Source organism: Chiloscyllium plagiosum, unplaced genomic scaffold (genome assembly GCF_037043375.1).
Source record: "Chiloscyllium plagiosum isolate Xiang-an unplaced genomic scaffold, Cpla_swu_hap1 HiC_scaffold_5, whole genome shotgun sequence".
NCBI lineage: Eukaryota > Metazoa > Chordata > Chondrichthyes > Orectolobiformes > Hemiscylliidae > Chiloscyllium > Chiloscyllium plagiosum.
The window spans coordinates 66,930,798-66,944,189 of NW_028270143.1; the positions used below are offsets into that span (position 1 = coordinate 66,930,798).

At 40.3% G+C, this 13,392-nt stretch overlaps 1 protein-coding gene across 4 annotated transcripts in view; it reads right to left on the reverse strand.

Annotated features, from left to right (window-relative positions):
• Positions 1-13,392, reverse strand: part of stk17a (serine/threonine kinase 17a) — a 106,923-nt gene that overhangs the window by 82,063 nt on the left and 11,468 nt on the right. The window contains exon 1 of one of the 4 annotated variants that reach the window (XM_087987238.1): positions 9,876-9,948. The exons of the other annotated variants lie outside the window; for them this stretch is intronic. Coding sequence (XP_087843364.1) covers positions 9,876-9,916 — 41 coding nt within the window. The 5' untranslated portion in view covers positions 9,917-9,948. Of the gene's footprint in view, positions 1-9,875; positions 9,949-13,392 lie in introns of those variants that run through there. 4 annotated transcript variants of the gene reach the window in all.

The window sequence follows — 13,392 nt, forward strand, 5'->3', positions numbered from 1 at the left end:
GTGAATGCCTTGCCTCTAGGAATTCCCTGGCTGTTCTTTGTTTGGCTTGCCCTATGATAGTAGTGTTGTCCCAGTCACACAGACAACAAGCAACATGAATTCGACTGGGACAACACTACTATCATAGGGCAAGCCAAACAAAGAACAGCCAGGAAATTCCTAGAGGCATGGCATTCATCCACAAACTCCATCAACAAACACATCGACCTGGACCCAATATACCAACCACTACAGCAGACAGCTGAAACTGACAACCGGAAGCGGCAGGGACAGACCACTATAAACACCGGAGGAAACATCAAAGAAGCGCTTTGCAGGAGGCTCCCAAGCACTGATGATGTCGCCTAGCCAGGGGACGAAACGTTTGCAACAAAAACTTGCAGCTCGGCGAACAGAACCACAACGAAATTGTTTCCGTTAGGCGAGGAGACTAGAACCCGTGGACACAGCCTTAGAATTAGAGGGGGTAAATTCAGAACAGAAATGCGGAGACATTTCTTCAGCCAGAGAGTGGTAGGCCTGTGGAATTCATTGCCGCAGAGTGCAGTGGAGGCCAGGACACTAAATGTCTTCAAGGCAGAGATTGATAAATTCTTGAAGTCACAAGGAATTAAGGGCTACGGGGAGAATGCGGGTAAGTGGAGTTGAAATGCCCATCAGCCATGATTGAATGGCGGAGTGGATTCGATGGGCCGAATGGCCTTACTTCCACTCCTATGTCTTATGGTCTTAACCCCCCCCCGCCACAGCAACCCCTCCCCACCACAATTCTACATACCTCAGTTCCTGCATAATATTGCTGTAGTTAGCCTTTCCCCAATTTAGTACACAAAAGTGTGGCCAGTTGGATCATGTTGGAAAATATTGCAAATCAACAGAAAACTGATTTCCCACCCTATTACCAACAAAAACATTTAAAAAGGGGATGTCGGCATCACTGGCTGCCCATCATTTATTGGCCATCCCTAACTGAGAAGGTGGTGGTGAGCTGTCTTCTTGAACCATGCCAGTCCGCCTGCTATGGGTTGTTCCACACTGCCCTTAGTGAGGGAATTCCAACATTTTGACCCAGTGACAGTGAAGGATTGGTGATGGACTTGAAATATGAGTGGCTTGGAGGGGAACTTGCAAGTGGTTATGTCCCCCCATATCTGCTGCCCTTGTCCTTCTAGATGGAAGTTGTCATAAGTTTGACAGGTGCTGTCTGAGGATGTCTGGTGAATTTTTCCAGTGCATCTTGTAGATGGTACACCCTGCTGCTACTGAGCGTCACTGGTGGGAGTGGATGTGGCACAAAACAAGCGGGCTGCTTTGTCCTGGATGGTGCCAAGCTTTGTGAGTATTGTTGGAGCTGCACACATCCAGACAAGTGGGGAGTATTTTATCACACTCCTGACTTGTGCCTTGCAGATTGGAGAGTCAGGAGGTGAGTTATTCGCTACAGTTTTTGCAAAAGAAAGATTTCTAGAAAAATGGAAATCATGTAACAAAGCAGGAAGTTCAACAAGCTAAAGATATAAAATAAGATGATGAAGGCAACCTTTACCAAAGAGGTCAAAGAATCAAAACCTTTGCTACATCAAATTAAAGACATGTCTTTGAAGCAGAATTTAAACTTGACACAGGGCCAACTGCTTCAGTACTGGCAGACAGCCTGCCATGCTGTCTGAAAAAGTCTGACTACAAAGTGCATGATCCAAGGGGCACAGGTCATCAGGTGGATGGAAATGACTAGGTAGCTTAATCTCAGAGGACAAAATGTCAGTGAAATAGTATATATGCTGAGGAACCAGAATGTTTCATGGTTGAGCAGAAATGCATGTATTTGTCCAAGTCTCATAGAAAGAGTGCGACAGTAATTCAGAATGAAGGCATGAGAGAATTTCAGCAAGACTTTCCAAAGCTCTTCAAAGTCCTGGTGAATTGAACAGATACATCACATCACTGTGCCCCTAGCCAAGCTGTTCCTGTACAGTATAACATTGACATAACCCTCAAGCCATGTGGAAAATTGCATAAGTATGTCCTGTGCACAAAAAGCAGGAGACAATCTAACCATGCCAATTACCACCCCATTAGTTTCAACAGTACTATCAGGTGGCACTTGCTTAGCAATAATCTGCACATTGATGCTCAGTTTGGATTTTGACAGAGTCACTCAAATGAACCTGACTATATTAAAGTCTTTGTCCAAACATGGACAAAAGAGCCAACTTCCAGAGGAGAGGTGATAGCAACTGCCACTGACATCATCTAACAGAGTACAGCATCAAGGAGCCACAGCATAGCTCGAATCAATGGGGATCAGGAGAAACAATTACTGGCTGGTATCATATCTGGCAGATGAAGATGGTTGTAATTATTGGAGGTTAATCATTCTAGCTCCAGGACATCCTGAGGAGTGTCTGTAGAGATTTTATCCTAGGCCCAACTTTCTTTAACTGTTACATCAATGATTTTTTTCCTTAAACATTGAGAAAGAAAGTTGAGATGTTCTCTGATTACTGCACAAAGTTCAACACTATTCAGGATAAGTCCTGAAGGGTCACTGGACCCAAAATGTTGATTCTGCTTTTTCTCCATTTATATTGGCAGACCTGCTGAGTTTCTCCAGCTCCTTCTGACTTCCATCATCTGCACTTCTTAGTTTTCTCTGTAAAGTATTCCAATAACTTGTTTTTAAAACTGCAAACATCTTCTTACACAGCTTCCTTAGGTTAAAGCAGCACCTTTTCCCATTTAAGTCCATATTCCAAAAAAGGTTGTCTTTACACCTCCAAAGATGATGCCATTCAAAATGGGCAGCAAAGTCATGTTCCACTATCTCGCCTGTGCTTGCTGGCCTACACTGGCTCCTGGTTGAGCAAGCTTCTTGATTGTTAAATTTTTATCCTCATTCCAAATGCCTTCATGTACTCACCCGTCCCTCTAAACTTCCTCCACCTCCACAGCCCTCCAGTCTGCAATCTTCTAATCCTAGTCACTTGGACATGGTAAATTTTAACTGCTCTAGCAGCAGTGCCACTGCCTTCTGTTACTTGTGACCTAATCTCCGGACCTCCTTCCCTAAGCCCTACTACCATGCTTTCCTTCTCTAAGAAATTCCTTAACAATTTAACACTTTAACCATGCTTTTGGTCATCTAACCTAATCACTCCTATCTCCACAAACTGAAATAGCCACATAGCATCAATAATAAGCATCTGTCAATGCAATTCATTCTACTTGAAGTCCCTATTTTGTTCTCACGACTGCACACATTCACTCGAACAGCTTGAGCTTTAAAAAGAACATCATGCAAAATGAATAAGGCTTTTTAAACTTCATCCTCTAACCTTTTTTCAGATAATTTTCTCCAACAATCATGCAGTGTTGGAGGCTAGAGAAATATTTTTGCTGTCATGTTATTGCATTATGGCTGATGTGTCCAGAGAAACTCCCCATCCATACTGCATATGCTGAAACAGCCAAATTGGTTTTCTGTTAGTCATGATCAAGCTCTGCACATCATGCAATTTTCAACAGGGTTCATCTCTCTGCCCATTTCTATGGATTCCGGTGTGGACCCAGGCAGCGTGAGGGTGTGAGAGACGCAACCTGCACTTGCTTAATTAAATGGTTTGTTTGCAATGCAGAGTGATGCCAACAATATGGGTTCAATTCCCACACCAGCTGAGGTGACCATGAAAGAGACACATTCTCAATCTTTCCCCTCGCCTGAGGCATGGTGATCCTCAGGGTAAACCACTACCAGTGGTCTCTTTATAATGAGAGGGCAGTCCAACGGTCCCCTGGGACAATTGGGAATTTGCCTTTACCTGTAACTCCTTTCAGATCAATTTATCATCTAATCTTTCTTTTCCAAATACTCATCATTTCCTCTTAAAATGTCATATTGCAGTCAATTCTACTGGTACTCGGGATGACACGTCTTGTGGTCGAATAGATCGCAGCACAAAAACTTTGTTTTTCCTTTTTACCTCCTGATTCAACTGAGGAGAATCCCCTGCCTCCCTTCCTTTGCAATAACAATCTTCCTCATGAAGATCCCACAGACTTGTACTTCATCCCTGCACTATCCTCCCCCACCCATTGCTCCCCCCAAAGGCTTGAACTGACAGGTGACAAGTAACATTCACATCACGCAATGCCGGGTAATGACCATCTCTGATGACAGAATCTAACAACTACCCTTTGACATTCAACGATGTTACAACTAAATCTTCCACTAAAAACATCCTGGGAGTTACCATTGGCCAGAAACTGAACTTGTTTAGCCATAAATGTGCAGCACCTTCCAAACCACTTCCATCTAGAAGGACCAGAGCAGCAGATATGGAACACAGTCATCTGCAAGCTTCTCTCCAAATTGCACACCATACAGACTTGGAAACATATCACCGTTCCTTCACGGTCACTGCGTCAAAATCCCGGAAATTCCTCCCTAACAGCACTGTGGATTTATCTAGAGCATATGGACTTATTTTTTAATTCATTCACAGGATATGGGTATCACTGGCCAGCATTTATTACCCTTTCAGAGAGTAGTTAAAAGACAACTACATTGCTGTGGTTTTGGAATCACATACAGACCAGACTAGACCATGTAAGGATGATGGTTTCCTTCCCTAAAGAGGGCACTAGTAAACGAGATGAATTTTTCAAACGATCATTAGAATCTTAATTCCAGATTTTTATTGTATTCAGATTCTACCATTTGTCACAGCAGCATTTGAACCTGGGTTCCCAGAATATTACCTGGGTCTCTGGATTAATAGTCTAGTGATAATACGACTGGGCCTTACCTTCCCTTTTTTTTTAATTCATTCAGGGGGTGAGGGTGCCACTAGCTAGGCCAGCATTTATTGCCCACACCAAACAGTCCCAGAGGGCAGTTAAGAGCTGACCAGATTGTGGGTCTGGAGTTACATGTAAGCCAGACCAGGTAAGGATGGCCGTTTCCTTCCCAACAGGACATTAGTGATACAGATGGGCTTTTCTGACAATCAACTAAGGATTAATGGTCAGCATTAGACTTAATTCCATTTTTAAAAACATTGAATTAAAATTTCACCATCTTCCACAGCAGGATTAAAACCTGGGTCCCTAGAACATTATCTGGGTCTCTGGATTAATAGTCCAGCAATAATACCACTGGACCATTGCCTCCCCATTTTCACTGCAGCAATTCAAGAGGGCAACTCACCATCACCTTCTCAAGAGCAATTAGGGATGAGCAATAAATGTTAGCCAAGCTAACAAAGCTCACATCCCATAAGTGAACAAAAGAAAAAATGTCCTCCCCCATTTAAAGAATTATTAGCAGCTGTGTCTGCGAGATTTATGCATCTTTCTAAAAGGTGCCTTCGAGAGGGCTGGTACACATAACTGAAGTTAACAGTAGTTAGTGGTGGTTAGTAGTATTTTTGAAACTGAAACTGCTAGTTAGAACAAAACAAAGAAGCTTGCCAGCCTTCAATAACATTCAGAGCTCAGTTACAGCAAACTAAACAAACTGATGTTCATACGAAACTAAGATACAAACTCAAGTGAGGGACAATTGGTATTGTTGGATTTTCCTTAAAATTTAGACAAAATACAGGATACAAACAACGCAAATATCTAAACTGCTGTGCCTTTAATGACATTTCACAACAAGGCAATAATAGGTGAACTTCTATAAAGCACAATTGCTTCTTCCACTTCATGCTGAGCCTCTTTCTCCCCTCTGCAAAACAAAAAACAAATTCTCTCGTCTATACTTGATTGATACGTACAGGACCCTGAAGGGCCTTGACAGGGTAGATGCAGAGAGGACATTTGCTCTTGCGGGAAAATCTAGTACTGGTGGTCTCTGTTTAAAAATCCAGTGTCACTTATTTAAAACAAAGAAGAAACAAAGAATTCTCAGAGAGTAATGAGATTTTAGAACTCTATTCCACACAAGGACTCTGCTTCCACCTCATTAAGTGTTTTTAAGGCAGAGGTAAAAATTCTTGTGAAGCAAACGGACAGGCAGGAATGTGGATTTGACTTTACAATTAGATCAGACACAATCTTATTAAATGATGGAGCAGATTCATATACAGGCCTGGGGCTAATAACAGTAAGGCTAAAATGGCAAGAGTAATGGAGCAAACATAAGCATAAAGTACATTCAATAGGCAAATACATAGCAGCGAGTGGATAAATAGCTGCAAAATACTTTTACATAAATATAGGACATAATAGGACAACGCATTACACAATTTGGGTAGACGGACTGCATTCAAGTAAACTCTTTCTCCTGAATTCAAGTAAACCCTATTGTCATGTATTCTGGAAACCAAATTGATTTCAAAGACTTACTTAGCAGCATCAAGTGACCAACGATGGAATTACATACTTTTCATCAAAGGTACAGTATAAGATCCAAATTCGCTTAGAATTTCCTAGTGTGAAGGCAAATCATTCCCTCCCCTGATTTGAATTCAAGACCACCAGCTGGATGTGGCAACATGCTGATGCCCTGAATCTAATTTTAACATATTCCCTCCCAAAACAAATACATCAATTCTTTTGTGGGACCACATTGCTAAGAGATGAAGTCATTCTCACACTGCACTTCTCTCTTTCTCCCCCTCTCCTTCCAAATACAGTGAACTATTATGTGAATATAAATAAATAAACCCGGTCACAAGAGAGGTTAAAGAACAAGGAGTAAAACAAAAGAGTCACATAAGTTAAAGAAGTTGAAAAACAAAAATCCCTTTAAAATTATTCAGGTGTCACTGGGCAAGTTACTCATTTTGTATGAAGGTGAACAACAAATATAGTTTATGAATTTAATTTGTTTTCACATTGAATTAAAAACTATAGTCAAAAACAGATGGAGTGAACAAGTTTTCACTTCAGTTGTTTTGTAAGCCGCTGAGTCTGCTACTGGACTGAAAGGTATTGAGTTTTACCATATAATGCTGGGTACTGATTCCAAATTCTGAACTAAATATCATCAATATAACAGCAAAGTCATTAAGTTAGACAATAATACAACTCAGAGACATGTATTAATTATATATTTATATTATATATTTACACAACCGTCTGCAATAGCAAAAGACAAAGATTTTGTAACAAATGAAAACTCTAACTACAAATTGCAACCACACACAAAGTGTACGTTAACTATGCCATGACAATCTAGTACCAGTGAAAAGTGAAGCCTCAAAGTCATAATCAAAAACTTTGCAACAGGGAAATATCCAGTAACTGCGAAGTAAGATGGATCGGGAAAATATTACAAGAGTTGCATGCCATATGACTGTTGAAATCTATCAATGTACAGATGAATACCTATGTACCTATCAATCAAGTTATTAAAATTCATATAAAACAAATAACAAAACTGTATAGTGTGAAATATTAACAAAAGCAAAAAATTGCAGATGCTGGAGATCTGAATTTAAAAATATGCTGGAGGTCTATAGAAAGTGCTGAAGAATCAGCCCTGTTTATGTTACATGGGAAATTCCACAACAATCAACTATAGGTCTACAAGTTTGTTAAAAAGACACAACTGTGTATATTTTCTGCCACATACTGAGTCTGATAACTGGAGAAGGATCACACAGAATTAAGTAGGAAAGTGCATGGCAGTGGAGTACACAATCAGCACTGATTTTTACTTGGCCATAACTACCTTCAAAGATGATGATGCTCTGGGCTCATCTAGTTACAGCAATACCACCTCCCTCGACATAGCCACATTATATCAGATGGAATCACTACTCCTATTATCCCACAGTATAAAAAGGTGAGATTAGCATTCCTCCTCAATCACCAAGTGGAGTTCTTCCACATGAAATATTAAACAGGAATGTAAACAATCAGCTTTTCAAGAAAAACATGAATGTCCCTGTGAAGTGGTCTGGAGTTACTAACAATATGATTCTATGAAGAAGCTGAGTGAATGCCAACAGGGAGCAGGAAAGAGAAAGTCACAACCAACAAAACATGCACATCACAAGAACTGAATGTCTCCCCGAAAGGAGGGAATGCTACCTTTGGAATACAGTGATTCATGTGATGAGGCTGATTCTTCTCTCATTCAGAAGTCTGCAAAGGCTGCTGGCTAAGGCCAGATGGTTTCATTGATTTGCATACGAATCAAACTGCTGTCAACAATGGAGACTACAAACTTTCAATACTCAAGTAAAACCCATAGAAAAGAAGTAAATCATATTTTCAAGCTTTTGTTCAGTCACTAAAGCCATGTGAAAACATTTTGCAGAAGTTCAGCACAGTTACAGTGATAGATTCATAAAAGGCACAGAAGGAGCCCATTTGGCAGATCAAGTCCAGTTCTCATAAAACATCCCAGCCAGTCCGACGCCCCTTCTCAATCCCCAAATCCCTGCACATTTATTTGCTTCAAGTGCCCATTCAAATTCGTTTTGAAACCATTGATTGTTTCCGCATTCACCATTCTTGTGGGCAGTGAGGTAATTACCACTGTGTAAAATTTTCTTCTTTGCATCCTCTACCCTTCTCTCCTAGTCCTTGCACCTGCTGCGATAGAGTGGTTTGCCAATGAGCTTACAAAGTGTGGTTCTTGCATAACAAATCTGCGAGGCAAAATGTTAAACTGTTCAAATTACCCATTTTCTATCAATTTCCAGGCCTAACTCTTAATGAGTCATCACTTGTGATTGCTATTCAACCAGTGCTATGACCACATTATAAGCACACCTTTAAGCTTCTTTCACTAAAAGATTAAAAGAAAATTTACTGCTGCCTTTTTAGTAACCTCAACTTGCACTTAGCAACTGAGATACCTGCACATACCAGTCTTCCTGCACTTGGAAGTGAGATGAGAGCACAGAGTAGTGAATTCTTATCTTTTTTTGTAAGTATATTTATTAGCAAATTTTTAAAACTTTACAAATATATAAAATTATTGAAAAATACAAACAAATACCAGTATAAAGAGAAAAAAACAAATTACCATACAACTACCGTCTACTAACTACTAACCTACCCTAGGAGACAAAACAAACCTGAACACTGTGCAAAGCAAACCAATAAATAAGTAAATAACTAATAGATAAAAAAAACAAAGAAAATTAAAAGAAAACACAAAAAAACTGACAAAATACAAAAACAGCTATTCTCGGCGCAAAGCTCCCAAACAAAGGAATGGGAGCATTTTTTGTATACCCGTATTAACTCAGGGGTCCCCCTTCCAGGGCCCAGGGCTCGACAAACCATCCTGGTTAAACAAATGCCCTGGTTAAGATAACTGAGAAATCTATATCCAAATAACTCAAGTAGGGCTGCCATGTCTTATAAAAATGGTCTGTTGTGTGGTGCACCATGTTTGTACAAGAATCCAAGGGAATGTGCTCCATAACTAATTTCTGCCATCCCAGCAAGTTCTCAGACACCCAATTCATCAGAATATTCTTCCGTATGCAAGAATATTAAATAGTTTCTTCCCATGCCAATCTAAAGATGGTAAATTTGAGAGACCCAAGAGGAGAGATAGATATCGGGTCTACTTTAACTTCAGTCGTCAAGACCCTCCCTATCTCTCCCGCCACAGCGCTCCAATAAACACGGAGACTGTGGCATGTCCAGAAGCAATGGATAAGAGTGCCTACACTTATTTTACATTTGGGGCAGATTAGAGATGCTCCTTTTTTAAACTTTGCCAGACGGTCCAGTGCCAGGTGAGCCCTGTACAGACCTTTTAACTGCGTAGCACATGTCCTATTACAGATTGAGATCTTTCCAGCATTCTCCCATATGCTCTCCCATGTTTCAGAAGAGATCTCTACTCTTAACTGGTTAATATTCTGGCAGGCCCTGCCACCCAGCAGGCAACAGAGGGCACTAACCGAAAGGGTGCTTGTGGAACGTAGCAACCAGCTCTCTGCATCGGGCTTAGTGAGAAGCGTAGTCTTCTTCTGGAGAAAGCGCTAACCTGAAAAAAAAGGAAAAGATCTCTGCTGGGCAGCCCGTATTTGCAGCTCAGTTGCTCAAAAGACATCACAATCTCCCTCTTAAACAAATCTCCCAAACTAGAAACTCCTCTCGCTGCCCATAGTTTGAACCCTGAGTCCATCATCCCTGGTCAGAACCCTGGCAAACTAAAAGCATAAGTGGCGAAGTCTTGGATAAGCAGCCCTCACTCTGACGCATCGCCCTCCATACCTTGACCAATTAATGCCAATGGAGTTCCGGCAGTGGTCCATAACTGTCCTCATCTTATCCACGAACAACAGGTTAATAAGAGGGAATGTTGCCTCGATATCCTGCCATATTGAGTTCAGATCATTACCTACCCAATTGCAGACTAAGAACAGCAGGGAATTCAACTGATACCTCCTGATGTTTGGCAAGTCAACTCCTCCTCATCCTTGAGGTAACTGCAATTTAGTAAGTTTGATGAGGGGCCACCCACAATGCCAGAAAAAGGAACCAAACCATCCGATAGTTTCCGCGTTGCCCTGGGAAACATTAAAAGGGAGCATACGCATGGGATAAAACAAACGAGGAAGAACATTCATCTTAATGAGAGACATTCGGCCCAACTATGAAATTGGAAGATCCTCCCATCTCTGGAGATCCCGCCTAATATTGTCAAGCAAGTGAGCAAAGTTAGTCCAAAATAACCGATCAAACTTGAGGGTAATAAAAATGCCTAGGTATCGGAACCTTGCCCGTGACCACTTAAAAGTGGCACATCCTTGAGGAATTCTTATCTCTTAAAATGTTACTGCACAGCTAATTTGTGAACTAAAATAAAATTGCAAATCAAAAACATCGATACAATGACCCTTTTTCCAAGATGGTACTGGCAAGGCAGGTAGTGTTCAGGCTTGTCAGAGTCTGTTCACTCCAGGCGAGCAGCAATGTTTTCTCTATGTACATTTTTTGTCTTTTTTTTCCTTCTTTCTTCTTCATCTTAGAGGGCAGAGTGTGTTTGGTATGGCAGTGGCTGCAGCATCAGTGGTGTGGACAGGGACTCCTGGCAGCAGTGATGGTGCCCTGAGCCTGGTTCTCAGTGGCAGGAGGCCCAGAGCATGGAGACCTGACAGAGGTAGGCCCACAGCTTGGGCTCTTGGAAGTGGCAGTGCCCAGAGCAGGGAATCCTGGTGGAGGTAGGTCCAGAGCCTGGATTCTTGGCGGTAGCGGTGACCAGAGCAGGGACACCTGGTGGCAGTAGCAGCCTGGACTCTTAGCAGTATCAATGAAACAGCTGTGGCAGCAGAGGCAGGGTCTCCTGAGGCATTGATGCTGTCGTTGCTGTTCCTGGAGTGGCTCACCTCGAGAACCAGAACACCTTGCAGAAGCCCTGAAGCTGTACTTGAGACCGCATTTTGAACAGAAAATGAACTCTTAAATAAGAGATTTCATTTTATCCTTATTGTATGTCAAAATAGTACCAGATTGTGGTGAAAAAACATATTTTGAAAATATATTGTCACATATATCTTGAAAATACTTTTCATTGTATGTGACAATAATTAAATCATTCATCATTCACTCAGTTCTCAACATATGAGAGTAAAGCAGGGACACCACTGCATTGCATCCACGAAACAGTTTTCACATAAAAAGTGCATAACCTTATAAGCAGTAATTAACAAGGATTTATAAATAAATCCATCATGCCTCACTGACCTATTTGGATTTTTTTTGAAGAGGCAACTAAACCAGCATATGTTGGATATCCACTGAACACAAACTGATGGGATTTTCAAAAGATAGGTGATGTGATTTCATGTGAGTTTTGTAGGAATTCATGATTCATGGAATTAATCTCAAGTCAGCTCGCTGGGTTCAAAATTACTGTTCAACAGAGAACAGAAGACAACAGTAAAATACCAAAACCTTTCTAGAGTTTCAGACATTGGTCTAATGTCTGTACCATACACTAGTGATACTAAAAATGGTATTTAATATAAACTTTGCAAAAACAACAAAATGTGGCAAATTAGAAGTATATGACAGACTGAAAAAATTAAAAAACATTAATTAATATGGACTTCAAAATGTGGATGAATGTAATATTCAAAAAAGATATATGAATTGTGTACATGATGAAGTAGTCCTACTTGTAGCAGACTCATAAATTACTACATTACTGCACAAACTTGCCAAAATTAATTAAATACTAGGATGTACCTCAAGATCAAAAATACTTAGTTGTTCTAATCTACAACTAGTCATTCATATTTAGCTGAATAAGATCCATTTTACCTTGCCCACAGCCAGGACATACTAAAACTTCACTAGCAATGCACTATAAACGTTTCCAGTACGTAAAGCCGACATATCAGGCTTTGCTAAAATATAGAGATTTTGCAAAATTAAACTATGTGCATTTTAAGCAACCTCCTTTAAATAAATTGTAATGTACAGGAAAACATTCAGAAGAAATATTGCATGGATGATTTCAAAACCTAGGATTCTAAATTAGAAAAAAAGTAACTCAAAAATAATTTTGGAAAGAGGAACACAATCCAAGGTTTTAAAATAATGAGAGTCACAAATGACATGACAAGATCATACCAATTAGGAGCCACTTTTTTAGGAGACATAATTAAGTAGGTCACTCAGCCTCTTGAGATGCACGATTCAATAAATCATGGCTGATCTTGTAATGCCACATTCCCAGCTGCCCCCAATAACCTTTCACCCCCTTGCTCATCAAGATGTAAGCAGGTCATTTGAACACTACAGGATTCAGTTTTAAAATAAATTCCACTTTTAAAACCCTAAGAATTATAAATTAGGAGCAGGCCCTGAGTATTTGCATAGCACTTGCTGCAACTATGTAGATTAGCCCCTTCTAAAAGGCAGCAGGATAAATATCTGGCTAGAAGCAGTTTGAAGAGTATAGGGATAATAATACAATAAGATACTCCAGCGGAAATTATAATGATGGATTTTGGCAGCAGTATATTGTCATCTGTGAAAATGGATATTATGGCGTTTTTAAGAAGTTACAGATCAGATAGTATTAATCCAAAATTTACCTCATAAGATGGAATACAAATACATACCTCATTACCAATCTCACTGAAAGATTTTAAAAAAATATAAATTATGTTCATTTTGTGAAAGCCAGAATGATGAGGCAGCTGGTCTAACATAATTGAGGACTAGAGGTAGCAACTAATGTAGCAAACTAGCTGAAAGTCTTCAGGTGACATTATACACAGAACCTGGTCTGCATCTGACATTACAGTCCTCACTCCCTGCTTTCAGTTATTTATCTGCAGCATTTATCTAAATCTGTCCAATCTGCACTAAAATCTATACTTTTAGCTGCCGAACCATTTCTGTCAGTACACACAATGTAACACTGGCTGTAATTAGGATAGGGTAAACAATGGGAAAAAAATG